The 26421-nt window shown below is 41.4% G+C and overlaps 3 protein-coding genes and 1 long non-coding RNA gene across 8 annotated transcripts; 2 read left to right on the forward strand and 2 right to left on the reverse strand.

The window, feature by feature from the left end:
* Positions 1 to 1266: 1266 nt before the first annotated feature.
* Positions 1267 to 3033, forward strand: LOC119117885 (calcium homeostasis modulator protein 1). The gene is made up of 2 exons (XM_037244548.1): positions 1267 to 1851; positions 2518 to 3033. Exons 1-2 carry the CDS (start codon positions 1306 to 1308, stop codon positions 3025 to 3027), a joined length of 1056 nt encoding a protein of 351 aa, XP_037100443.1. The 5' UTR covers positions 1267 to 1305; the 3' UTR covers positions 3028 to 3033.
* A 1971-nt stretch (positions 3034 to 5004) lies between these two features.
* On the reverse strand, positions 5005 to 5651 carry LOC119119551. The gene is made up of 2 exons (XR_005097350.1): positions 5547 to 5651; positions 5005 to 5450 (listed from the first exon to the last, which is right to left on the reverse strand). It is a non-coding gene; the product is annotated as an uncharacterized LOC119119551 (long non-coding RNA).
* Positions 5509 to 13678, forward strand: zgc:175214 (uncharacterized protein LOC557610 homolog). Its single transcript, XM_037245866.1, has 6 exons — positions 5509 to 6661; positions 8221 to 8374; positions 9523 to 9565; positions 9885 to 9926; positions 11807 to 11889; positions 12840 to 13678. Exons 1-6 carry the CDS (start codon positions 6637 to 6639, stop codon positions 12958 to 12960), a joined length of 468 nt encoding a protein of 155 aa, XP_037101761.1. The 5' UTR covers positions 5509 to 6636; the 3' UTR covers positions 12961 to 13678.
* pdcd11 (programmed cell death 11) lies at positions 12320 to 26371 on the reverse strand. 5 transcript variants are annotated; one of them, XM_037278251.1, is made up of 37 exons: positions 26267 to 26351; positions 25801 to 25918; positions 25517 to 25663; positions 24871 to 25035; positions 24579 to 24740; positions 24386 to 24500; positions 24113 to 24288; positions 23874 to 23981; positions 23487 to 23699; positions 23273 to 23397; positions 23137 to 23197; positions 22854 to 23000; positions 22505 to 22756; positions 21952 to 22077; positions 21461 to 21655; positions 21147 to 21317; positions 20823 to 21036; positions 20507 to 20659; positions 19929 to 20041; positions 19173 to 19675; positions 19010 to 19072; positions 18805 to 18901; positions 18627 to 18716; positions 18253 to 18355; positions 17999 to 18176; positions 17808 to 17864; positions 17602 to 17724; positions 17361 to 17483; positions 16377 to 16545; positions 16050 to 16259; positions 15827 to 15967; positions 15514 to 15764; positions 14975 to 15143; positions 14687 to 14840; positions 14266 to 14431; positions 13919 to 14136; positions 12320 to 12937 (listed from the first exon to the last, which is right to left on the reverse strand). In XM_037278251.1, exons 2-36 carry the CDS (start codon positions 25897 to 25899, stop codon positions 13962 to 13964), a joined length of 5514 nt encoding a protein of 1837 aa, XP_037134146.1. In that variant the 5' UTR covers positions 25900 to 25918; positions 26267 to 26351; the 3' UTR covers positions 12320 to 12937; positions 13919 to 13961. The 5 variants fall into 5 exon arrangements, with proteins under 5 accessions (XP_037134146.1, XP_037133955.1, XP_037134231.1 ...); XM_037278060.1 differs by lacking the exon at positions 12320 to 12937 and having other exon boundaries at positions 13677 to 14136; positions 26325 to 26371; XM_037278336.1 differs by lacking the exon at positions 12320 to 12937 and having other exon boundaries at positions 13677 to 14136; positions 20507 to 20656.
* Between the last annotated feature and the right edge of the window lie 50 nt (positions 26372 to 26421).

Genomic DNA, 26421 nt, shown 5'->3' on the forward strand with positions numbered 1-26421 from the left:
ACAAGACTTAACTTAAGCAGCCTCGGAACTTGCGTGCTATTTTAGATTGAACTTTGTCAAGGACTCATTTCCTGTGACTCTTTCCTGTTTAAGATGTACAAAAAAAACACAGCAACATCTTAGTGTAAAGTGATCTAACGCATATACAGTGGGCCGACATATCAATGAGCAGATCTCAAAGTGTAAATAACTGATCTGAAAGATTACACGCAAGGCCACAGGGCAAGACACCATCCAAAAAGGACGTGGGAATGTAAAAGTCCCCCCTTTGCCTTCTATTTGACTGTTGATTTGAAATTCTAAGACTGCTTTTGTGCAATGTATTTTTGGACAATTTCAAACAATGCTGATTTGTATTTGCAGGAAGCTAAGCCTTGTCTATTCTGTGTAAATAATCTTTCTCTCTTGGCCATCGACCACATTTTTTCAAACAAAGCCACAGACATTTGAATGCTTTGTGAACATCTTTGCATGTCTCAGTTGCTCTGAATCCTTGACACATACACAAATAGACTACTACAATATAAGAACAAATAATCAAACTCTCAAGTTGCCGTGTCAGTGTGTGATGAGAAATATTGTCTTTTTTTCAAGTCATACAATATGTGGTGAAGGAGAATCTTTTGTGACGTCACCATCAGCCCAGGTGCTTGCGAGGGGCGGGACCGAATGACCAACAATGTGGTGGACTGAGCAATCCTACAGAAGGTTTGAGAAGCACTGTTCCATCAGTCTGAGACACAACGTGTAAACAGACCAAAAGGATTGCAAATGACTTCAAATGGGCAATTAAATGTGTGCGATTTCCATCTCTTCCATCTTTAAAGCAAGTAAGTGCTGCTATTTGCGTTCATTTTGTGCTCAAAATGGATCCACTTAAAGCCCATTTTCCGTAGTCTGTCTCACATTGAGCCTGAAGAACATAGGGCGAGGCTTTCCAGGCCAAACCACATCAAGTGTTGATGATTTTATCATTACTTAATAGCGCTTAAGGCTGAATATAACTTTAGGCTTTGTCTGCTCAATTTTTACTGTTCAATTTCAACTCAACTGTAACAGATTTTAGATAATTATCAACAAAAAATCACTGACATTTACAATTACAATAAACTTGCAGCAAAGCCATCACGGTAGTATTGATCGCCATAGAACTTGTGTTTATAACCTATTAAAGAGTTCATAAGACATCTCATATGACTGAGTAATGTCCTTTTTTTTGTATCACCCATTTTTAAGAGAACTGTTTACATCCTCATTTCACAGATTGTATCACTTTGAAGCTGAGGCCTCGATATACACGCAAAGATGGATAAATTGCGTATGATGTTCCAGTTCCTTCAGTCCAACCAGGAATCCTTTATGAATGGCATCTGTGGTATCATGGCCCTAGCCAGTGCACAAATGTACTCTGCCTTTGAGTTCAGCTGCCCGTGTATTCCGGAATACAACTACAGCTATGGGATCGGGCTTCTGATCATCCCACCTCTTTGGTTCTTCTTATTAGGATTTGTATTGAACAATAATGTGTCTGTGCTAGCAGAAGAATGGAGACGACCTACAGGAGAGAGAACGAAAGACCCGTCAATCCTTCGTTACATGTTCTGTTCAATCGCACAGAGATCTCTGATAGCGCCCGTCGTTTGGGTGTCAGTGACTCTCATGGATGGCAAGAGCTTCCTCTGTGCTTTCAGCATCAATTTGGATATTGACAAGTTTGGGAATTTTAGTTTCATCAAGGGGATGTCCGAGGTAGAGAGGATAAAACTGCTGGCAAAGATTCCATGTAAAGACTTGTTTGAGTATCAGGAAGTGAGAGTAGCGGCATCCCGATACATCAAGTGCATATCACAGGTGTGCAGATCTTTTTTTTCTTTTCTTCATAATTTTATGGATGTTAACATGAAGGCTCGTTTTTTATCTTAGGGGGCTCTTGTAAGACAAACTATTACTGCCTTAAATATTATTTTTCCGCATATTATCCTTTTATTTTTATTTATTTACTTTTTTACATTTTATTTCCTTTTATTATTAATTTACTTTATTTTATATATTTATACATTTTATTTTTTAACATCATGAGCTGATATTGGCCATCCAAGATAATGTTACAAGGTTGTTGGCCCAAAGTTGGAAACATTTTCATTAAGTTTATATGATAACAAAACAAAAATCTTGTTTCAGATCATTTGTTATAAAAACCGAAGTTAAGTTCTTTCAAGACAAGCCTCCATTTTATTATTCATGTAACTGAGGCCTCTTTCCATCCATCCAAAACACCCACTCTGTTTTTTTTGGGGTTTTTTTGTGCTTTGATGCCCTGAAGGGAATGTTATGGTTTTAAAAGAAAGATAGAAACACATTTTAATGGGTCTGCATAAGATGATGATTCTATCATGAGCAGTTATGAATCATCCTCATTATCAGAAGCATTAAGATGCCAACTGGATGACAGCTCTTTACATACTTTGGATAACGTGAAGACTCAACCTTTGACTAATGCAAGTGTGTTTCCCACAGGCTTGCGGCTGGATGTTTTTACTCACGATGACCTTCACGGCATTCCTCATTCGTGCTATTCGACCTTGCTTTACTCAGGCTGCTTTCCTCAAAACCAAATACTGGTCTCATTATATCGACATTGAGCGTAAGATGTTTGATGAGACCTGTAAAGAGCATGCCAAGAGCTTTGCCAAGGTTTGCATCTATCAGTACTTTGAAAATATTAGTGGAGAGATGCGCAACTTGCATCATCACTCCAGCAAGAATGACAGCGACGATGAAGATGATGATAAGAGAAGGAACGAGGAAGACAAGCTCTTGGGTATAAGGGTCCAGGATGACATGAATAAAGCTCTGTGCAACTGGCATACTTGCAAACCAGCTCTTGCACTGAGAAAAGAGCAAGTAAATGGCCAAAACAATGACATACTGCATCAAGAAGGCAGTGGAGCAGCAAATGGCTTTGCAAATGGACACACCCATAATGTGGAAAAAAAGGAATGGGCGGTGTATTACAGTAAAGTCTGACCTCAAAGGGACAAAGGACTACATGCTTGAAATGCCTTTGGTTTCCAGAGAGTATCAGAATTAAGTTCATATGTAGTGACTTAATTTGCAGGATGTTAACAGACTCGTGTAATATTTTGTCCATACGTAATGCAAGCCAATGGAAAAGCAATGTACACAGTGTGGGTGTGTGCGTGCGTGTGTGTGTGCGTGTGTGTGTGCGTGTGTGTGTGTGTGCATGTGTGTGTGTGTGTGTGTGTGTGTGTGTGTGTGTAAAAATGAAACTTGCTTATTGTGTACAATGACATGCATGTGGAGCATAGCACATTAAAAATGACAAACATATTGTTAAATAAATAACTGGCAGCATCAATCATAACTGAGCATCTGGTGGTGTGTGTTATTGTGGTATCGCACATTTTGTACGTTGTGTCAGTGTGGGTAGGTAGAGTTCTTTATAAATTTGGCATACATATGATGCATTACATACAGAGATATTACAATTACTATACTCATAAAATGTTTAAAAGTATAGTCCTACTAAGTAAATTATGCTTTAAGTATTAGCAAAACTATCATGTCTTACAAACAACAACTACAGCTCTAGGGGAATAAAACATTCTGCCTGTCAAAAAAAGCTTCTGAATGAATTAATAGTTTATCAATTAATCAATGATGACGCTTAAAAGTATATGCTCTAAGGAGAGAGACCACCATAAAAAGTCCTGTGAGAACAGGACTGAGCTGTGCATGTTGAAATGAGGGCATGTAAACAAGAATCTGAGGGCAGCTAATGCTCCAATGGCACCACATTTGCAGCCAGGCAAATGTGTGATTTATGCAAACGAAATGCTTGTTGCCATTCACCTGCTGCTTGAACATAAGGTCAACATTTGCATCTGTCTATCGCCCTTATGTTCTTATTTACTCAGGCAACTGCTTGAGCACTGAAGGAATTCATCATGTGTATAAACTGATCAGCAGTTTATATGTGCCCTAAGACGTCAGCATGAACAACAATGCTTTTAGCGTTTTACTCCAGGCTGCATGTAGTATGCGCTGGGTGGACCATCCAGCTGTTCCTCTGCAATGACATTACCAACAGAGAAGGAGAGGGAGGAGGGAGCTGAATGAAAATGGCTTGGTTGGATCCCATTGTTATCCCTCCCTCCCCCTTGGGGATTAGTGGAGCAGCACTCCCCTTGACCGTCTGACAGCTCGCCCACTATCCCAGCAGCTGTTCTCCCCCTCAGAGGACTGGCACCAAGGGTGGCTGCCGGTGTGGGGGGTTGCTACTAAGCGTGTCTTTGTCCAGCTTGCGATTTCGCTATCAGAGGTTATTCTCTCTCACGTTGACACCTTTTTTTTTTTTTTATTTTTTTTTTTAGTCCCAATGATCGTCACACACACACCTGGGTGTGGTGAAATTTGTCCTCTGCATTTAACCCATCCCCGTGTGATTTTAATCCATCCCCTGGGGGAGAGGGGAGCAGTGAGCAGCAGCGGTGCCGCGCTCGGGAATCAGTTGGTGATCTAACCCCCCAATTCCAACCCTTAATGCTGAGTGCCAAGCAGGGAGGCAATGGGTCCCATTTTTATAGTCTTTGGTATGACCCGGCCGGGGTTTGAACCCACAACCTTCCAGTCTCAGGGCGGACACTCTACCACTAGGCCACTGAGCTTCATGCATTGCTGACTTTGTTTGTCCTCTGCGACAATGATTGCTTGTATGCTCACCAGCCACAATGTTAAGGAGAGCCTGTGCATTAGTCTTATTAGAGAGTAGCAAACTATTTTGAAAGAGCTATCGGCATGATGTAGAGCACACTAAAAGAAACAATAATAAACATGCTGTATTGCACTCGTGAAATAAACAATGTATTGACATTTAACATGGATGCTGAATTTGAATGTTTTGGCTCTCTCAGCTAAAATATTGCGTGAGTTGAAGATGATGGTAACGCTAGAAGACAATGCAGGAGGCATAAATATAGACTGTAGAAAGCACAATGCATCACCTCAAAATAGACACTTCACTTGAATCAATACCTCACCAAGCATTGATTGTGTTTATCATTTTCTCTGAAGCTACGGTTGTTCTCACTGGATTGTATCCGATAATGGCACAGAAGTGAATTTAGATCAAATAAAGCCAGCTTGAGAGAAACTCACCACTAAAAAAACAATCATAACACAATAGGAAAAAAAAGGGTTTTGTATGCGATCTGGTTGACACCCACTTGGCAGAAATGACATTGTTTTGTTTGTCAGGACATCAGCCATGCATGCTTGCAGCTGACCGAGGCCTCCCTCGCTTGACTTTGCTGCAAGAGCCTCTTTGCTCTCCCTTTCACATACATGGGAGAGGTGTACAGACAGGACACATCAGCATGCTTGCAGGCGTCCCATTTGTCAGCGTCTGGCTCATTCTGCCTTCCTTCTGCCTGCAGATTGGAGGAGAAATGCAGAGGGAGGGCTGAGGCCGAGCAGAGTTGCGAGGCAAAACGGATGGTCACATGAGCACAGATCTGTTTACAAACCCAAGGCAGAGCAGAGCGGAGCGGAGCGGAGCAGGAGACGTCGGAAGGCAGACTGCAGGCTTACTCTTAAAAGCGTTATGGACTGAAAGAGGAAGAGGAGAACCGTGTCATGACAAAGCCAGATGGAGGTGCGAGAGACTGACTGAGACAGATACGCTCTTCGCTGACACACATCGCCTTTGTCCATTTTTGTCTTCTTCTGAAGGAGCAGATGGTTGGAGGAAGAGGATCCCCATCTCCATACAAACACACAAAACCACACATGCACTGAGTGAGGGAAAAAAAACACTCAGCAGCAATAAGGGCAATGCCAGCTTCAGGACTGCTCTGCTGTGGAGCTCTCCTCACTTTGTTTGGCCTTTGAGGGGTGCACATCTTGTGGAATAGCCTCTGCAACATCAGTGGAGTGGAGGAGGAGACGGCAGAGGACATGAGAGGGGGGAGAATGAAAGCCGCCAAAATCCTCTGTTAAAAAAGCAGCTTTGGAGGGGCAAGACAAAGCAGACTAAAGCCAGATTATTACCTTCATTGATCGACGACTGTCATTGTGATCGGCGGATGACATTGGAGACGATCCTGCAGCCAAGAAAAACACAAGTCAGAGAGGGTCTTTGTCTGCTTTGAGTGTAAACACTGACTGCGCTGTTGATGATGTTATGACTGCGCATGATTCACATTTTGACGGCAACTTGCGAAATAGCCCACGGTATGAGGCAAGTGACAGTCCAAACTACACAACAAGATTTCTTTGTTTTCTCTGATGACATCATTCATACTGGCATCCAGGAGCACGTGAGGATTTTAGACGCGGTCCAAACTCTTGTCCCAAATATTCCAATCTTAACACCAAGTGCTTAATCCAGATTTGGGAATGCACAGACTGCTGAGCCAACAAAACCACACCTCTCAAGGATTTATGGAAATCTGAGCAAATCTGAAAAACTTAAGGCTTGTATTTGGAGGAGCTCGGCACACAGTGACTGATCCCAGGCTCCAACCACGAGTCCAAGAGTTTGGCCTCCATTCAAGATCAGCCTTCTTCTTCTTAAAGGGTCTGAATTTATTGCTGCTGGCCCAGGAATCAAATTTCATGCAACCATTCCAATGGTGTAACGGTAAGTGAGTGCATTTCTCTGCCATCTGTTCAATACTAAAGACTAGGCCCACCATGTATTTTGGTGTACTTACGGCTTGTAATTAGCTTCATAGTTTACTGGCTCTGCGTGATGGATTCAACAAAACACAAATGCTTTAGTCTTGTGTGTGACAAAGAGCACTCAAAATAAGGTGCATTCAAGTTCATGTTCACTTCAGTCATACAGCTATCGCAGCTTTATTTATTTATTATTATACTACCTCAATCTATGTGAATGTTTTGTGCCTGGTTTAGTGATGTACACAATGGTTTGTGGGACACCTACCAAATGCTATATCAATCCATCCATCCATCCATCCATCCATCCATCCATCCGTCCGTCCGTCCGTCCGTCCGTCCGTCCATCCATCCATCCATCCATCCATCCATCCATCCATCCATCCATCCATTCATACAAAATTGGCACCCACATTAAGTCTTGATCCTTCATCTCCATCAAGATATTTTTGTCAGTTCTATGCTACCAAATTTGTGTGTAGAGTTTTTTTTAAGGCAATGTTGTGTCCTCACATGACACACAAGGTAAATAATAATGGAGGAGTTTGGTGTTGATGAACTTGACGACTCATCAAATAACTTTGGTTTGGACCGGGATAGTACTTATTTTTTCAAATCCAGCATTACTAACCTCACACGATGTTCTAGGTCAATGATCGTAAAACACAATAGTCTTCCTGAGAAGTGCGGAAGTTGTTTAAGATGCAGAGTAGGGACAACCCCTTATTTCATTCCATTTTTAGTTCCTGTATGGCCTGGTATCCATTTTGCCCAAGCAGTCTATCTCTCATTAAGTTTCCCTGCCCCACCCCCTTCTTTCAAATCCCCCAACCTCCAGCTCTGTCAAATTATCATACCTCCCACACAGTGCAAGCTGTACCCATTCATTGACTCTGAAGAGAGACACATGGACATTTAGAGGCTGGCAAAGAGCCTGCTTGCTGCAAATTAATAGGGTCACATGTGGCTAGTGGAAGTGAGTCTTCCGCTGCTTTTGTTTTGTCAAATGGCCCTTTGGTCACGACTTCATTCTCGTTTTAAATATACTCCCCTACTCATACTCCCCATGCAACACACACGTTTCTTTTCAAACAAACACAGCCATACACTGCACTACACACCTCCTCAACCCCCAAGTGGTGTCCCACATGCACACACTTTTCTACACTACTCTATTGAGTCTGGGGAACAGATGGTGGTGTGTCGGTCTCCGTTGGCTGTGTTTGTCTACTTCACAGCCAATTAACGGGTAGCCCAACGAGGGTTAGGGTTGCCACCACTGTGCCTCAGCCACATCTCCATGGACACATTTGCATCACCGTTTTTCTGACCAAACAGGAAAAAAACTCCACTTATGAGATGGCAGACACTCAGAGAGGCTTTACAGTAAACTAATTTAATATTCCAAAGTCTCTCTGAGTTTCCAGTTCCAGATATCCCTGCAATGGCCTGAATTTGATTTGATTTCAATAAATGTACATGTTATAAGCGTGATGATCTTATTTATTTATTTTTTTGCAGGATGCCTGTGCGGTTTGAATTCTCTTAGCTCTGAACACGACTGCAGCATGACATCTGACATGTATCACCTGCCACTCAATGTGTATGTCATTGTGCTGGGCATCGGCCTCTTCGTCTTTATGCTCAGTCTCATCTTCTGCTGCTACCTTTTCCGGTAGGTACGAGGGATGAGGGCCGAGCCTGTTCTGTATACCGGGAAAGGAATCGGAGAAGGGAATATCTAAGCGAGGACTTGAGACAGCAGTGCAGTCTCGCCACATAGCCGCATATTTATAGTATGTAGTCCTATTGTGAACAACACAACTATACTTTATCCTATAATTAGAGTATTTTTTCATTCAAAAATATCACAAAACCATCCCTAACATCAAATGTGACAGAATTTGAACCTCTGGAACAACAACAAAAATATTTTAACACCCTTACTGTTCAATCGCTAAAATAGGAAATATATGTGGTGTGTTGGTTTTGGTCTCTGGTGTTAAATTATTAATCATCTTGCGCATATATTGTACATAAATAATAGTTAATGAATGATAAAATACAGGAAGACACTTGATTCCTAATGTCACAATACAGTTCTCGCACACTAAATGTGCTCAGTAAACTTAATGGAACACATAAGAAAAGGAAACTCTGGTGTATACTGCTTGAACATAGTGAGGCATTCGAGGAGTCTTCAATTTCACAGTCCCGTGTGAGAGAGTGATGTCACGTATGTGCCGTGTCACGTTTTCAGCACATCGACGACGCATGTGTCCATACCATGCCACTTATAAAGCAATTAGGGAAGGAGGGAGAGATGAGTGTTTTCATGCAGTCTTTATTTTGAATCGTCAGCTGAAAAAAAAAACAGCACACTGTGCTCTTAATAATGTAATCAAGCTACAATTACTCGTTAAAAAAAAACATGGACTGAAGCAAGGTATAAATAACTACAAGCTTAAAGATAACATCCCAAAGGATTGTGTGGCTGCAGAAGGTCCCCAAATTTGATCATTCTTTACATCTTCACATTAAAATGGCCTGTGGCACTAAAAAGGGGCATCTGCCTTTATTTAGGAAAAAATGTGAATGTGCGTAATGGATATATTATGACCATTTTTAACAAGTGACATTTTCCCCAAATACACCTAACCTGACTCAACTCAGAAAGCATCTTCATCTGACACATTTGCCCCAGTGCCAATAGAAATTTCTAAAGGCCGCTTTTATGCTGAAAGTCTTGACCTATGGAAATTCTTACCCCAATACTTTTCTATGTGACATTTAAGTGTACATTTTGTCTTGTTTCTGTCGCAGGTTGAAACAACAAGGGACGAGGGATCAGTTCAGCTACAACGAGGTATGCCACTCACTGCACGTGTAACAGCACACTCTGAGGCAGCCTCTAAATCCTACCACAGCATGTCAGCCTCTTTTTTCATTCAGCCGAGCAACATAACACCACCTTCCAGAAGAGTCCATCAGGGTCCACTCAATGCGACAATTCTGAAGCTAATTTTAGACTAGCTTTTCTATGCGTCAAACTGAGGAGTAATATGAGGGCATTCGGTTCAGGATAAATGCCTCATCTGAAGAAATTATATCTATATATATGATAGTGCTGACATCCGAGTACGTACACTGTATGTTCATTCTTCCATACTCGTTTTTCGCTGTAGGTGGTGCTGAAGGGAGCAAGCAAGAAACTCAGCCTGCTTGGAGTAAGTCATTTTGTTTTGTGCAGCTTTTATGTACAGTGATCCCTCGCTACTTCGCGTTTCGTTTATCGCGGCTTCACTACATCGTGGATTTTTTCCCCCAAATTTAAAAATTTAAAAGTCAAAATAAAACTTCTAAATTAAGGAAACTTGTGTCTAACCTTTAGGACAATGTAGTATTGCTCCAAATGTTCGTTTAATGTTTCGCGGATTTCACTTATCGCGGGTGGTTTTTGGAACCGATTATCCGCGATAAACGAGGGATTACTGTACATATGATTTACATCCTCTGCATTAGGACAGATTTTCGACCTCTGACCTTTTTAATAAACACATTTGAATACTCTAAAATATCAGTCGCTACGAGCGGTTGTACAAACAGTCGATCATTCTAATATTTGCAGCGGGCATTTGACCTCGACGTATGTAGTGATGTTCACGTGAAGAACGGCAGTTTCATGACATCGAGCAACGTAAAGCTGGTCTCGGTCATGGGGTTAGCACATTAGCAGATACGTTTGAAGCCAAATAAGACTGTGCCCAACCTCGTTTAAGGAAACACAACCAACTTTGTTACTGTGCGGGTATTGATACGCCTCAGAGCTTTTTAGACTCAGTTTGAAGCGATAGAGTTTGTGCTGTAGTTAGACATGTGACTGTAACTTGTTGCAGGATGCTTTTGTCGTCCTCCTACCTCGCTAGACTAGCAGGAAGCGAGATTGAAATGTTTTCTTTTATAAGCTGCAACAACTGGCATTCGCACATTGTTAAAGTCTGGAACTGTAATGGAAAGTTAAGTTGCACCAACAGTTCCAACAAAAGTAAAACGCTATCCCGGAAATTCCTCCCACTTTTCATGCAAAGGATCATGGGGGTGTAGAAATAATGATAGTGAGAGAAATATAAATGTTTGTTTTTCAGGAAATGGTGGAAAATAGCTACGCTTTGAAATCCACCTTTTCTGATATTTTTGTCTGGTGGATATTTTAAATATGGAATTTGTGCCTTGGCTCAAAGCACTGGTGTCAAACTCAAGGCCCGGGGGCCAGATACATCATTTTATGTGGCCCGCGATGACAAATTATGCATCAAATTCGTGTCATTACTAGAATTGCAAATTGTCTTCACTTTTAATAATATCTTTGTTTTTTTTTTAAATATTTGACCAGTTTTTACTCGTCTGATTTGAAAACGACTTATTTGTCAGTTTGTTTTGTAGCTTTTACTGTATATAATATGAGGTGCTCATGCATTTATTTGGCTTGACAGTCATAATGGCCCTCCGAAAGAAGCTATGACTACAATGCGGCCCGTGAAGAAAATGAGTTTGACACCCGTGGCTCAAAGGTTGGCAAGGACTGCATAAAATGCAGCCCATGTTTCTGCCTGATTTAATAAGCCAGGTTGAGCTATTTATAGTCTAACATACTGAAGGAGTTCAATCCTCACGTCATTAACATGCAACACACATTTACTGGCCATGTCCTCGAAATCTCTTTCGTCTATGATGTGCTTCCCGATCTTCCAGTGGCCGAATATAGTATTGCTAAGAATAACTGTGCTTATTATAGACGCATCATACAGTAGGAGCTACATTTCTCTGTTTGCTGTCTTATAAATGACTTCTTGTAAAATTATCAAAGGTAGATGGAAGGGGAAGTTCAGTTTTTGAGAATCCAAAATAGACACAGCTATGTTAAGAACAATTAATAAACAATACTTGGTTTTATGCACTGAAACATGGGTACATTGAACATCTGGCAATTTACAAGTCTTTTCTTTTTATTGTTTGGGTGATTGACAAAACGTAGGCCTGTCATGAATTACACAAACACGATGACACAAAATATGGCCTCATCTCATTGTTGTTCTGCTTTTGGCAGCAAACCTGCGCCGTGTGTCTGGAAGAATTCAGGACCAGAGATGAACTGGGAGTGTGCCCGTGCTCACATGCATTTCACAAGAAGTGAGTGTGTGGAAACAAACAACACTATCTAATACTTGTGGAATTTAAAACGGTGTTAAAGTTGATTGTGTTGGTATAAATCCAGTAGAAATTGCAAGGAAAAACTATAATCATCCTTAGAAATAGCAGATCTTTTAGATTTTAAAGTGTACCTAAAAACGCATAAAGTGTAAATGCAGGGGGGGGGGGGGGGGTATTAAGCAGTTGACCTTTGACTCGAGCAACTTTAACAGTTTTTTTTCTATGTACGAAAAGACAAGAGCCAGGGCCTAAGTGGGAAGTATTCTCAGCCCTGGAGTTCCGTGGCACAAACCAGCTCTCTTATAGTCCAGTGTTTTAATGAACGTGGATCATTTTGCCCATAATGAAGATGCATATGTATTTAAATTGCAAATACAGCCGTGGAAAAAAAAAAAAGAGGGCGCACTTGTTTAATCAACTTTCAGTTCATTATGAATGCTGAGTACAACTAAAGGTGCATTTGTTTGGACCTCAATCAAATAAAAACAGCACCTAAAATATGAATTCAAGAGCTGATTGAGACAAAACGTTTTGCATGATAATGACCGAAATGACTTTGGAAGTTCTCACGCAGGTAAAACCGACATTTTTAGCATTCCATGTTTTCTTTTGTGTCGGTTACTCACCTGACACACTTTAAGTGGCACCAGTCATAACAGACATTGAACAAGAAATTCAAGAAATCACAGCGGTCTCAATGTTTCCCGTGGCTGTGTATTATTTTAAAGAAACATCTGGGCCCAGATAATATATATAATGTATTTATGATAATTGCCTTTTTTTTTATAAATTTTTATTTATTCATGGGGGCAGACACGGCAACAATAGCCACCTACAAGCTCCAACAAGGCCTACATTTTGTGTGTACTGTTCAAAATGAATATAGTTCTTCCTCAGCCCTATTCCAAAAACAGTTTCCATGCTTTCAGGTGCCTGCTCAAGTGGCTGGAGATCCGCAGCGTGTGCCCAATGTGCAACAAACCCATCTTGCGGCTCCACACAGATGCACCACAGGGTGCTGAAGGACCTATGGAGCCAGAGGAGGTGTGAGCTTGGAACAGATGAAACCAGACTTCTCTTAGAAAAGAAAACCCAAAAACATCCATTTAAAATACGACGAGAGATGATCATCTCGCAGGCAATGACGTTTATCATCCCAAGTGGCTGTGTTGCCGCTGACCTTTGAGCAATATTCTTAGGTGGGAATTGGATGTTGACGGAAGCAAACTTGATTTGGTAGGGTCAGGAGATAAGGAGAGGATGTATAAATAAGACATTTTCATTACATTGGTCCTCGCTTGGCTTCCATATTGCACTGCTCAGCAACAGCCCGACTGGAGAGGAGGCACCAGAACTGCAGCACTGCTGGGCTGGACACAACATAGCTACAGAAGCAGTACTGAGCAGGAGCAGTACTGATACCTCTACCATCTCAGGGGTGTTACCAATCCAGCCAGCACAAACCACGTCAGTCACACAGTAACCCACATGCATCTTACAATCAATACTGCCACTGTGTACGGTAGGAGAAATAATCAAGCAGTCAAGCGGTAGCCACGCCCACAGGATGACATCACAACTTCTGGATGACATCACGACCAGCATAAAGGATTTAAGTAGGCAGTTTTTTTTTTTTCGGATTGTGTACCAGGAACTTTCCTTTTAAAAGAGGGTAGACAACTAGCGTGTATGTATTGTATGTAAATGTGTCCCAATATATATTGTTATTTTGTATTTGTTGCTTTTAAATAAAATGTCATGTAATGTATTGTATTGATAGTATATTTATTGAGTCATGGCAATGCGCTACATGATTTATTACGCATCAAAAGAAAAACTCATCCAGAGAATGGAATAAAATAAGTCAGTTCAATTCCCAATTCTGGTTGATCCAATTAGATTGATAGAGGAATACATACACTGTATAAAAGTTGTCTTCAAGTTTCAAGAAACCATTTCGACAGTAAAAAAGTCAACTCTTAATTAAGAATCTGCTTGCATTTTGTACCTGCAAGCACGGAGTCCACACGCAAATATACAATCTGCAAGATTCACGAGCTGGCAGCTACACTGCCTTTGCCTTCCACAAACTCCACAGCCTTTTCTTTGACCGCCTGGATGCTTTGTGGTGTGCCGTGCTTCTTCTCGTACTCCATGTAGCGTTTGAAGAAGAACTTGATTTTCTTCACAGACACACTTAGATGGATCACACGATCAAAGAGGGCCCTGTGTGATAAATTAGAGGAATATGATTGTAAACATGCAATAAGCCGTCTTAACTTGTTCAGAAATAAAAAAAAACTGATTGAAATGTTTAGCGAGCTCAAAAACAAGTCAAACCAAATTTGGCCTTACCGGACTTCCTTCTGTGATCCATGTTTGACCATGAGGTCGATGAAAACAGACCAGAGATCTGTGCGTTTCGGGTAGCTTGTCAGGACTTTGTCAAACATTGCGAAACCCTTTTCCGTGTTTCCGTAACGAAACTCTAGTTGAGCAAACTTGGCGATGACATCCACACCTGGGACAAATCACAATGTTTATAAATTGGTCTTGATAGCTGGAGCGGGGAAAAACACTCAAAATAGGCATACCTACGCAAGCTAATAAAAACGACATAATAAGCTGTATAAATATGAAGACTGAGAAAAGTACTAATTAAACAAGATTTTATTATTGTGGCTGTAGTTTGCATTTGTGTAGTAATACACTGCACGTTTTTCTGCCTTTGGTACCAAACACATGAAAAGACCACAGAGCATCGTGATATACTCACTTTCTTTGGATGGTAGACTTTTAAGCGCCCTTTGCAGGAGAGCACCGGCAGCATCACTCTGGCCTTGCTGAAGCAGGAAGGCACCATAGCTGAGCCACACTGCTTTGTTTTGACGAAAACGCTTCACCATTGACTTATACAAGTTCTCTGCCTCCTGACCAAAATATAGCGAGAGACACAATGTTTAGCTTATGCAACAAAAATCTTTTAACTTACTTCTCTTGTTTTATTGAATTGCTGTTAGTTCCGACATATTTGTTGTCCAATTTATTAGCAGGTAATTAATACCTTGATCTTGTCAGATTTGGTGTAGATGTCCGCCAGCTGCTGATAGACGGGCATGGGCTCACAGAACTGGAGGGCTCGCTCAAAAACTTTCTTGAGGCTATCCTGGGTGCCGTACAAATTTTCCAAGTTGAGCAAAGCCACCCATACATTCAGCTTCTCCTGCTCCTCTCTGGAGATAAAAATAGTAGTTTTAAAATAGAAAAACAACCACTGAAAATTGACTTGTACTGTACATCTTCACACCTGAATCCAGACATAGCTAGTTTTTTTTTTTAATTAAAAGCCAGAAAATGTTCATTTTTGGCAAAGACACTAACAACAAAGGCAACGACAAGCATACGGAAGTTGTAAACTTAGACTGAGTGAAGTAGAGTTAAAGAGGCAACAAAAGGTTATGCAAAGTGGTGAATATGAATACAAGCTGAAATACAAAATTAAAATACGACAGCGTCCCATACAAATGCAAGCAATGAAATTTATTTTCTTTCCATTGCCAAAGGGGGAAAAAAAAGCTCTTCATCGGCAAGATCTAATCTTACCTGAAAGAAATGGTTTTAAGTGCCCTCTCTGCCACAGCTCGCGCCTGCTCGATCTGGGTGGCCTGCAGGTGGTGAGCCATGTACTGAAGCCAGAGAATGGAACTGTTGGGAGAGGCCAAGAGTAGGCGCTCAAACGCTCCCGCATCCTGGGGCCTGAGCTGAGGGTCCATCAACTCAATCTCCCGCTGCGTCAAGGCTTTCTCCGCCGCCTTTTTCTCCTGCGCCAGCTCACGTCGAGTTTTTTTCTGAGACTGACAGGGAAAGAAGTCGTGAGATAAACGGTGGGAGTCGCAACAGCAAACAGTTGGCGTACCTTGCTGCTTTCATCTTGGTCCTCTTCATCACTTGAGTCTGCATGCTTGTTTGCTGTGGCAGGCTTCAATGAGCTCAAGCCAAGATCCCAGGAGAACTCTGCTGCAACCTGCAGTCTGATAGGACCTGAGGAACTTGAGACCTGTCGAGACATTTAGTTATGAGTTCATGCATGCATGATTAAATGGGACTGAAATAAAACCAATGTGGATGATTTCCCTTACATTCACAGCAGCAGATTGGGTGTCTTTGTCTTCCTGATCCTCTTCCTCTCGAAAGTACACCTCAACCCCACTGTCGTTGTCTATAAGGTTTGTTGTTTTCTCTGTCTTCTTCGTCTTCTTCGTCTTCTTCGTCTTCTTCGTCTTCTCCGTCTTCTCCGTCTTCTCCGTCTTCTCCATCTTCTTCTTTGGGGCTTCAGACTCATTTTTGGTCTGGTAATATAAAAAAGGTTAAGGTAGCCGAGTATGCATCACAGTTTTTGTTAAAAGAAAAAACAAAAGATAAATGCCCAGACTCTATACTGAACTTTTTTCCAACTACTTTGTTACCTCTTCACTTTCTGACAGTGGGCGTTTCTTTTTCCTTTCAAGGTTGTACTTGTTCTTATCCTCTCCCTGGAGACGTAGCGGCAGATGGAGGGATTCCGGAAGGATGTCTGGCTTCCCAGTGTCCATAGTGAGCAGGGACAGGTCAACTAGCTTTTCCTTTCTGTCAATGCTGAAGTACAAGAACAGAGAGGGCTGCAGTGTTACATCTTGCACAAGCCATGGTGCACAAAGATGCAAACTAAGGCAATATGCTTGCTGGAGCAATTCTTACAGTCCCATCAAACCCAATTTATTGTCATTTCACTATTTGCTACAAGAAACACTCACTGCAAATGCATGTGATAAATGTAGCCATTTTGTTTTTATACCGCTTACTCTCAATACGATTATCATGAGCGAGAGGCGATAAAAGATGACTGACTGGGTAATAGATGTGGTGCACCTTGGACTGGTCGCCAGCCAATCATAGCACACATTTGAGTATTCATCATCACATTCACGCCTAAAGATAATCTAGAGTCTTCCTTCAATACACCCAAAGTGCATGTTTTTGGAGCCCACATAAGAATGGGGACAAATTGAACAACTGGAGCAATAACTAACAAGTATTCTACTTTTGGTCACAATACGATTCTTGTTAAGGTAAACCATTTTAAATTAAAACGAAAAACTTTTCAGTGGGTCGAGGCGAAAGTTTCTTATCCTCCTTCGCTGCCATCACCACAATTAGGGAACAGATTTTAGGAGCCAGTCTGAGCTCTACGGTTCTCGGTCGCTGTTTTTGTAAAATACATTTTCCCCAAAAATGCGACTTATACTACAGAGCGACGTGCTTTGCCTTCGTGATTTTTTTTACTATTAACAATTATAGTCGGAAAAATACGATAACTACATGACATTTATAAATGCAAATGTTCAATTTGGATTAAGTGTCAGAGGTTTTATTAGCAAATGAACTGTCGCAGTGTTTATGTTGCGGTTTACCTGACAATTTTTGTGGTGAGCAGGGTGCTGGGTGGCAGATGATTACAGAGGATCTTATGGTTGTTAACAAAGTACTTGGAGGACCGCTGAAGCTCGGCTCTCCCAATAATGTTGTTTGACAACCTTGGAAGAAGTAAAAAGACATCATTCACTTCGGGTCTTCAGTGAACCACGACACGACGTTTCTCATGCTAGTCCTGGAGTCGTCGGTGCAAATATATTCACAAACACGGTTGATTACCTTAGAAAGACCCCTTGCTCGCTGATAGACTTGACATAGCCTCTAATTAACTGGCCTTCTTGTAGATTGTCTAAGGATAAAATCTCGGTGTCTTTTGCTGGCTTGGCCTGTTGTGGGTTCAACCTGGAGAAGAGGAACATCAACAGCAGCACTAAGGCTACAAGTTCCAGAGCAGCATTTTCGAGTGTATCTGTCAGATATCATACCTTGATGGTCGAAGCGATAGCCGCCACTTGCCATCTTCACTGCCCAGAAGGTAACACCTGAGATAAAGTCAGCACTGACTGAGTAATGAAATCACTAAACTTGTATATCTCTAACGCCATCTTGCAGCAAAACACAGAGAGTGGGGAAACAACATTGTTTAGCATTGTAGTTGGTTGTTGCATTCACTGACCTCAGCAGCTGATCCTTGCTAAATGCAGCCAACGGGTTGGGCTTGTATGCATCAGCGAGGTCAGTGATGGCCACAGTTCCCGCGCAACCAAATGGGAGTTTGACCACAAGGCCGAGGTGTGGCGGCATACTTGTCACCATTCCCCAAGTGATACAGCCTGCCTCCAGTTTATAAATGCCTACAAAACAAACAGCAGCTCTTCAGCCTTTATTCATCATACAGCATGTGGGATTGATTAATCGGGTGCATCCTACCTGTGAGTGACAGTGACAGTCGTTGAGGCTTGAGACTCACTTTAACCACTTTAGCCTGAACCGCCTGGCCAAGCTTGTACATTTTTTCAAGGCGACCGGAATCCTCAAATATGACAGACGAAGCAATATTAGGGCAGAGTCCTCACGCATAGTTTTTGTCACATTTCCTTTGTATAACATCACAAATTATCTCTTCATAATAGAACACTTTCATTTTATGATTTTCCTTTCATTGACTGGACATATTATCTATCAAGTGGAACTTTCAAAACCGGGAGAATGTTTAAGGCTTTCAGCACCACCTGCTGCTGAGGCATGCACTTGACAGCATGTAAATGCACATTCCATTGCACAAAAGTGTTAGAATAACTTACTTTCAGATCAGTAATCATAGCCAGCAGTTCCACTGTCCCCGAAACAAAAGGACCAGAGGTGACCTCCAAACTCTTGCTCTCTTGATGAAACTGCAGACAATCGCAAACCCATTCACAGATCTCATCTCAGCTTTGCAGTAAGAGTATATGTTTGATGCAAAACTGTAACCTAGCCCACCTTTGAAACAAAACAGGTAATTTCCTGTCCAACCTTGTGACGACGCAAGTTCTCTTCAGCTGTATACGACTTGACCTCCAATTTACCATCCAGTTTGCTATTTGTGTTGTGGCAACATGTGAAAGACAGGAACGGCAAATACAAAATAAAATGTACATTCGACCAATTATGCTGCTTTCCAATGAGTAATGAATCAATTACCTACCTGGGTATTAGTGTGAGCTCAGGGCAGGTGTATTTTAATCTTGGATGGGAAATGGGTAATAATCTAAAGAAAACAAACAACAGATTATTTAAAGTTCCGAAAAGAGACTTCTAAAAAAAAAAAAAACGTAAATAATGAGGAAGACAACATAAGCAGCAGTCACCCGGTACTGTTGACGTCTCGTCCTCCAATGACCCTGCCGGTGACCTCACTGCCCACTTTGACCGAAGATGTGGGGAAGGATCCTGGCGACACTTCTGCAGCCTCCATCACCTGAGACACATGCACATAGCACGTGCGTCCATCCTTGAGTGCAACCTGAACGCTGGTAGGCTTTATTGTCCGTATTTTGCCCTGCAAAATGTCTCCAAATTGGTAACCAGTGTCAGCGTTCATCTGGTTTGAAACTGGTTTGCCCAGTCCTTTGGTTCGGGATCGCTTCCATGACAATAGAGGGAGCCCTTGCAGTTGCTCGCAGCTGGGTTGGACAACCTCAACGTCTAAAATCATTCCTTCTAACAGCTTCTCCGACGCCGTTAGGTAGACCTCATTGAAGTGGCTCTGTGTTTGAATAAAAGTCAGCTGAGCAGTGTCGTCCACTGAGATGATGGCTAGGTCTTTGTCAATGTGCTGCAAAATTGCAGAGTGCTTGCTCCCTTCTGTCAGCTGTAAATACAAGGGTGGGCACACACAAACAGTGATTATGACAGGTCCACATCAAAACACAATGCTTGTCTTAGTATTATTTCCTAATCGTCATCAATGGTCTGAAACCAATTCATCTTTGTTTTAGAAAACAAACTGCCTCCAGTATGCAAGGCAGTACAGTCTTCTGGAATACAGAAAACTGAAAATACAACCAGACTTTCTTTTTCAGTACAGTATAATAGGTAAATTAATGCAAGACAAAGTAATTTACCATTTTCTTTTTGGTAACCAACTTGGAAAGGAGGGAGACATGGACAGTAGTGGCCCGGATGTCAACATAAAGGACAACTGCAGTAACCTTCTGTCCTGGGGTCAACTGAATGCCTGTAAGAAAGCAAGAGAATATAAAAATGTACATGATCTTACCTTTTCTTTGCAGCATTTGATATTTCAAATCATTTTATTTTGAAATACAAGAATTGAAAACATGAAGCATCTTCACCGCGCCACTGTGCTGATGTTTTGATTTCATTAAATGATGTGTGATTGACTTATTATGTGAAGCAGCCGTGTCACTTGTTTGCATGGCATGCTATGAATGTTCTTCCTCATATTTAATTATCAATATCATTTTACTTTTTTTTTTCTTGGTTTATTAATGTGCTCAGAAATGCACTTTGCACTCCCATCCATCCACCCACCCATCCAACCACCTATCCATCCATCCACCCAATCCATTCCATCCATCCCCTAATTATATACTATACAGTATTTTGTCTGAAGCTTGGCAAGAAGGATTTATCACAGGATACCGATTCTTGACTTGAGTTTAGGATCATGAAAACATACCCATCACATGGTGCTTGTTGGCCTGTATGGTGGCACCAACCAACTCATCTGACTTGAAGATGGCACCTTTGTCATCCTTCTCTGTGTCAAAAACCAACTTCAGCCTCTGGCCAACAGACAGAGCAGCTAGCTGCTGATAAGGCTCCTTGGCTTCTGAGGAAAGAATGTTTGATATTTAAAACAGTCTTGAAATTAAGTAGCAGATCAAAATAACAGAACAAAAGTTAATAAAGGTTTATTTGCTTTCAAAATGAAAGGTCAGCCCTTGATTTGTCTTACATGGCTTTGTCAAGTTTATCGAGACAAAACGTCCCACCTTTTGTTGCAATCATTTCGGTCACAGCTCGTCTCTCTTGCACAGCGTGAATCAGTCTCATCAGGGCAGATCCCTCTGGCATAGTGACCTCAGAAATTTGCAGTGTGACCAGGAATCGCTTCTTCTCCTCATCCAAATTAGTCACCTTAGCAATTACTGTCTGCCCCACTTGGAAGATGGTCGCTATATTATCAATGAACTCTTCAGAAATGGCCTAGAAGTGAGCAGACAGGAAAATGAATCAGTTGGCACAAAAGAGATGGTCGTTGAAGAGAGAAAAAGAAAACGGCAAACATTTACTGCTGATGACAACGCATCACTCACAGACTTTGGTGCTAGGCCAACAAGACCGTAGGGGAACTCAACAAAGACACCATAGGCAATGATGTTCTTGACCCAGCCAATCATCTGCATTCCAACTGTGATCTCTGAGAAATCCTTAGGAGCCTCCCCTTCCTCCAGTGACCAGATCACCATTGGCTTCTTGGTGACAATCTAAGAGAGAAACTTAAGGAAAACAAAGACAATTTCTGGCACACTAAAAAAGGCCAGGAAAAGAAATTAGCACAATCTAAAAAAATATATAAATCAAATTCAAGATGAGAGTACATTCTTAATTCCAATGATAACTAGGATACAATTTGTTTCGTGTTCTGCTGAAAGCAGACAAGGTCTGAAACGGTGTCTCCCTCTTGCAGGGTCTCCCGCAGCAAAGAGCAGTTAGACACGTGATCCGAGAGGTGCAAGGTGGGTAGGAGGGCACGGACATCATCGGGAAGAATGGACACTTCCAGACCACTGATTGACTTCTTAAGCACTTTGGCCTCCAGCCTCTGCAACAGAGACATTGGGCAAAAACTATTGAGCAGGAAGTAGCACTGTTACTGTCCATTACTTTGGTCACTAATTTGAATTCTAATTTTACCATATTTATTTGACTGATTAACCACATTCCTCCTTAACGGCACAAATAACATCTAAATCCAACAACCAACAGCCACATTGCAATAGTGTAGAACTGCAGTATATATGCAAATGTAGTAAAAACCTATTCAGTTTCATTTGAAGTAATTCAGAATTAGACTGATAAATTGCTACATCTCGAGGAGCTATTTTGTCTTGAACATACCTTCCCCACTTCACGGTCAAATTGGGCGTTTCCTGTTTCTTCTGTCTCCCGCGCCATCGCACGCTTAAGGGAGAGAAGCAACCTTTCTTTCGCTGGATCACACTGTAGTACCCTCGTCTTCAACACCTTTCAAAAAGGAGACAAGCATTTTTTTCATCAATATAAAACAGTCAACAACCCTCATCCTGCTGGGCTAAGAGAGAGTCGGACTTTCATTTGATTGACAACTAGTAAGCTGCCGGTGTTTGGCAGTTTCCTCTTTCACTTAACTCGGCAGGCACTGTTTGCAGCAGCTGGCTACTTCTTTTTACTAGCGGAAGCAGAGCTCAGAATGTGAAAAACAAGCGAGTGGCCATGGCTTAGAACTAACGAATGCATTTTGTTGCACGGACAGACACAGCAATTTTCTCGGTTATTTGGATATCTATTTAAATATTTGCACCGTCAGTTTTTCATATGGCTCCTTAAATCAAAAGAAAAAAGATCATGTATTTGCTTGCTGAAATGTAGCAGGATAGCAGCTCATATATAGAGTCGGAACTTAAGATCTTACCTGACCAACATAGAAGACTTCCTCAGGGTTGAGGATTACTTCAGAGCTGAGTTCTTTGGTTGGCACCAGGCCCTTTACATTGTTGTAGAACCGAACGATGCAGCCAAAGTTTTTGACACTGACAATGTAACCGTGAGACACTCGTCCAGGACGAGCGTCACTGTAGCTAAGGAATAAGGGCAGGGAGCTGGTTATGAGGGTCTTCTTTCGGGTTAAAAACAGCTTTTGGCTGTTTACGTCCACTGACAGCACCTAAGGACAGAAAGAGCAGAAACAAAACAAAGAGGTTTTGAAAGATGATCCGTTTAACAGGAGGTGTTCTTGATTTTGATTTGTAAGATGGACTGACCCGACATTTGATTTTCATGCCCTCTGCGTACACCTTCTCGGGGTTCTTTAAGACAATGTCTGACAGGTGGTTATGAGGTACCAGTCCTCGAATACGGTTCGACACGTGCACCACCATGCCATGATTCAGCATAACAGAGACTTTGCCCTTTAAGGGAGAGAGACATGGAAGACTTGGTTTAGACAAAACAAAACAAAAATCAACCCGTGCGTACATTTCAGTATTCTTAAATTTTGTAGATAACTTCCAGAATAGAGTAAATTTCTGGAGTCTAAGCACCTACCTCTACAATCTGACCAGGCTTTAGATCATGGTATCGAAAGAAGGGTTTTTCTATCACAGTCCTGAAAATCAGTTGAGGTCAGTTGGACACTGACTGACAAGAAGGCAAGATGCAGAAGACAAAAACTTTCACATACCTGCGTAGAGTAGCATAGTGAATTTGCTCCATGGGGCTGAAGTCAACTATCCTGCAAGTATGTTTAGGTTTGGCCAGTATTTTGTTCTCATTAGATGGGTCCTTGTACTCCTTCAGGTTGTTCCTCTATCAAGACAAACAACAAATTGCATCAGGCAACCTCAGATGAGTTTTTTCCAGGCCAAATATGCATTTGAATCATTCATGCTACTCACATGTACAAATGCGACAGTTTTGTCAGGGAGTTCCAAAAAAGCTCCGGACATGTGGTGCATTGAGATTATTTTGCAGTCCTCCACCACCTCTCCGATGCGATCGCCACAAGCAGGGATGGTATTGATTCGGGATTCAGGCTGAACTAGGTAGCCACGCAAGCTTAATCCTACCAAACGGGTGGATGGCTCCATATACAGCACACGGGCCAGAACCTACACGAATGATGCAAAAATACACAACAACAAATAGACACTTTAATCTAACCTAATTTGACAACAACATTAAGAGATAACAGTGGGAATTTCTCCGAGAAATAAAAAATTGCTTGGTTGCAAAAAGTATTAGTATTTTTGTGTATTAGATTTGATCACATATAGAACCATCACCTTGCTTCCCTCGCTGTAACTGTCAGCCATCTCTTGCTCCATGTGAAGGATGTCTACCTGACCACTGAAGGAGGACAGGAAGCCCAAGAGAAGTCCGTGTTTGGTCACCTGCAATACAGGCTTGATTTTAGCATTGTCAAGAGTTAATTTGGCATCATAAATTGTCGTGAATTTGTTGGGGTGTAATTTGAACAGAATTTTGACAGCATAGAGTAACAAGGCATGAGAACTACCCCTACCCCTTTGACTGTTGCTTTAACAAGAAGTCCCGGAAGAAGATTAGTCAAGGTCCATCCTTGTTTGGATTCAGCAAGAGCTTGGCGAACAGCCGCGGGGTTGGCGGCGAGTTGCAGCAAACGTCCATTGTTCTTCACTTCTTTTATTTGGCAAGTTATATACTGGCCCACTTTGAGCTCTGAAAAGGCAAGGGAAAAAATATAGTCATTCTGGTGATTTTATAAAAAGGCTTGCAAGAGAAAGAGAGAGAATAAAACAATTCAGATTTGCGATACCATTGTTCTGTTTATCTGTGTCAGCTTTCTTGGGAAGGAAGGCTTTGGTTCCCTTGATACCAACATCAATTATGCAGCCGTGATCTTCAAGACTCTCAACACATCCACTCAACACCTGAGACAACAAACAGTGACAATTGTTGAGTGGTGAGGAAATCATTTTGTGGTTAAGACGTGCTGACTTCTGACTTACCATGCCAACTTTCATAGAATTTGACGTGAGCGCCTTGTTGACGAGCTTTGGATTGATGGAGAGCTGGATGCTAGCCGCACCTCCTTTAGTGGTCTCCAATTTGGCAACCACACATCTCACCACCATGCCCGGATGGAAGAGGTGTGGCAAAGCACAAATGTCCTGTCAAAAAATAAAAAACACAACAGCAGGTCAGACCATGTCCCTTGAACCATAGAACAGATTCCAATTGTGTGCATTTTCTGCACAGGATTTTACATTGTTGAACAAGCTAAGAAAACTGAACACCCACCTCAACGTCAATTGAATTCAGTTGCTCAGTGAGCAGTTTGGTGTACGAGTCAGAGATGTTCTTGATGCTGAGAAACCCTTGCAGACCACAAGGTAGACCGACGGTCACCTCAAAGTCTGAAACATCTTTCACGCAGCCCAGCATTAACGTGCCTTCCTTTAGATGCTGTGAAGAAATAACACAGTTTTAAATATATTTTCTTTACGGTGAAACCATATAATCATCACTAGGGATGAAACAGTATGCCCAAAATAACTATGTACCCTGGTTTTGAGTTGTTCTTTGGGGCAATACAGTGAAAGACCAAAATGAACAGCATATGCAGACATTTTTTTCTTCCTCAAAGAAAAATACAACATATTTTCTTCTTTCAAGGAAATTGAGGATACAAATGTGCAAAGATGACCAGTCTTCATATTATGAAATAAAACCAATAATGGCATTACTTTTACTCCAAATGAGGAGTTAGAAACTGCCACATTTATGTTGAAATGACACATTATTGCTAAATTCATGTTTAACTTTTGTTAACATTACAACTTATAACAACATGTTCGCATTAGCTAATTCTCTAGAATTCCTTATAATTTTTTAATTCATATTTCCTTATTGGAATGAGTGTGTCTTTCCTTAATTGTGTTTTTACCTTGGAATGTAGTATTTCCACACACTTTGCAGCTGCATTGAGCATCAGGCCATCTTCATTCCTCTCAGCAGTCTTTTGCTTCTTGACTTTCTTGTTGGCATCTTTGGACTCCACCTTTCTCTTCTTAGACTCTTTTTTTTCATTTGACTGCAGTAAAGAAACAAACTACTTTGAGCATAGGAAAACAGTAAAGAATCAGCTTGAAAAGTGAGAGTACAGAGGTTTTTTTTTAGTATTTTGCACAGCATGCCCAATCTGGATAGAAGAAAGGAGATCAACCATACCTTGAAAAGGTTATCCACCTCAACCGGCAAGGCTATTTTACTTTCACTAGCCTTCCCGAGTGTCCCACCTCGAGGGAAGTCATCCTCCACTGATGCCATGTCTTATTTTTACAGGTTTCTACAAAAACAAATTGAGTACAGCATAATTAAATCTGCAACTCAAAACCTGGTTGATAATTGGTGTCTCTTTTTTCCGTTTAAAATGAGAATGCAATTACATGTACGAGATACAAATGTGAACAATTGAAATCACACGGGATGTATACGACGGCCAATACGATAATAATGGGTTTATTACAATGAATGAGGTACTTGTAAACACATTTCTACGGGTTTGATCACACTACGAAGCTGAAAGGTCTGACGAATGGTCTACACGTGGAAAATATAAACGCGTATTACATTGAACATTTGAAGTGAACAGAGTAGCTAACATCTTTACATGAGAATTTAACTGTCTTCCTACATGTGGTCACGAGAAGATTGCTTAAAGTAAAGAGCCTTTGGAAGATTTAAAAACTCACATGCTGTTGTTCAGCACGCCATTACCACGACCCGGAAGAAGTATTAAATTGGGCGGATCATAGCCTGGCGAATCACAAACACGTACAAGTTGTTGAC

Source organism: Syngnathus acus, chromosome 1 (assembly GCF_901709675.1).
Source record: "Syngnathus acus chromosome 1, fSynAcu1.2, whole genome shotgun sequence".
NCBI classification, from domain to species: Eukaryota; Metazoa; Chordata; class Actinopteri; order Syngnathiformes; family Syngnathidae; genus Syngnathus; species Syngnathus acus.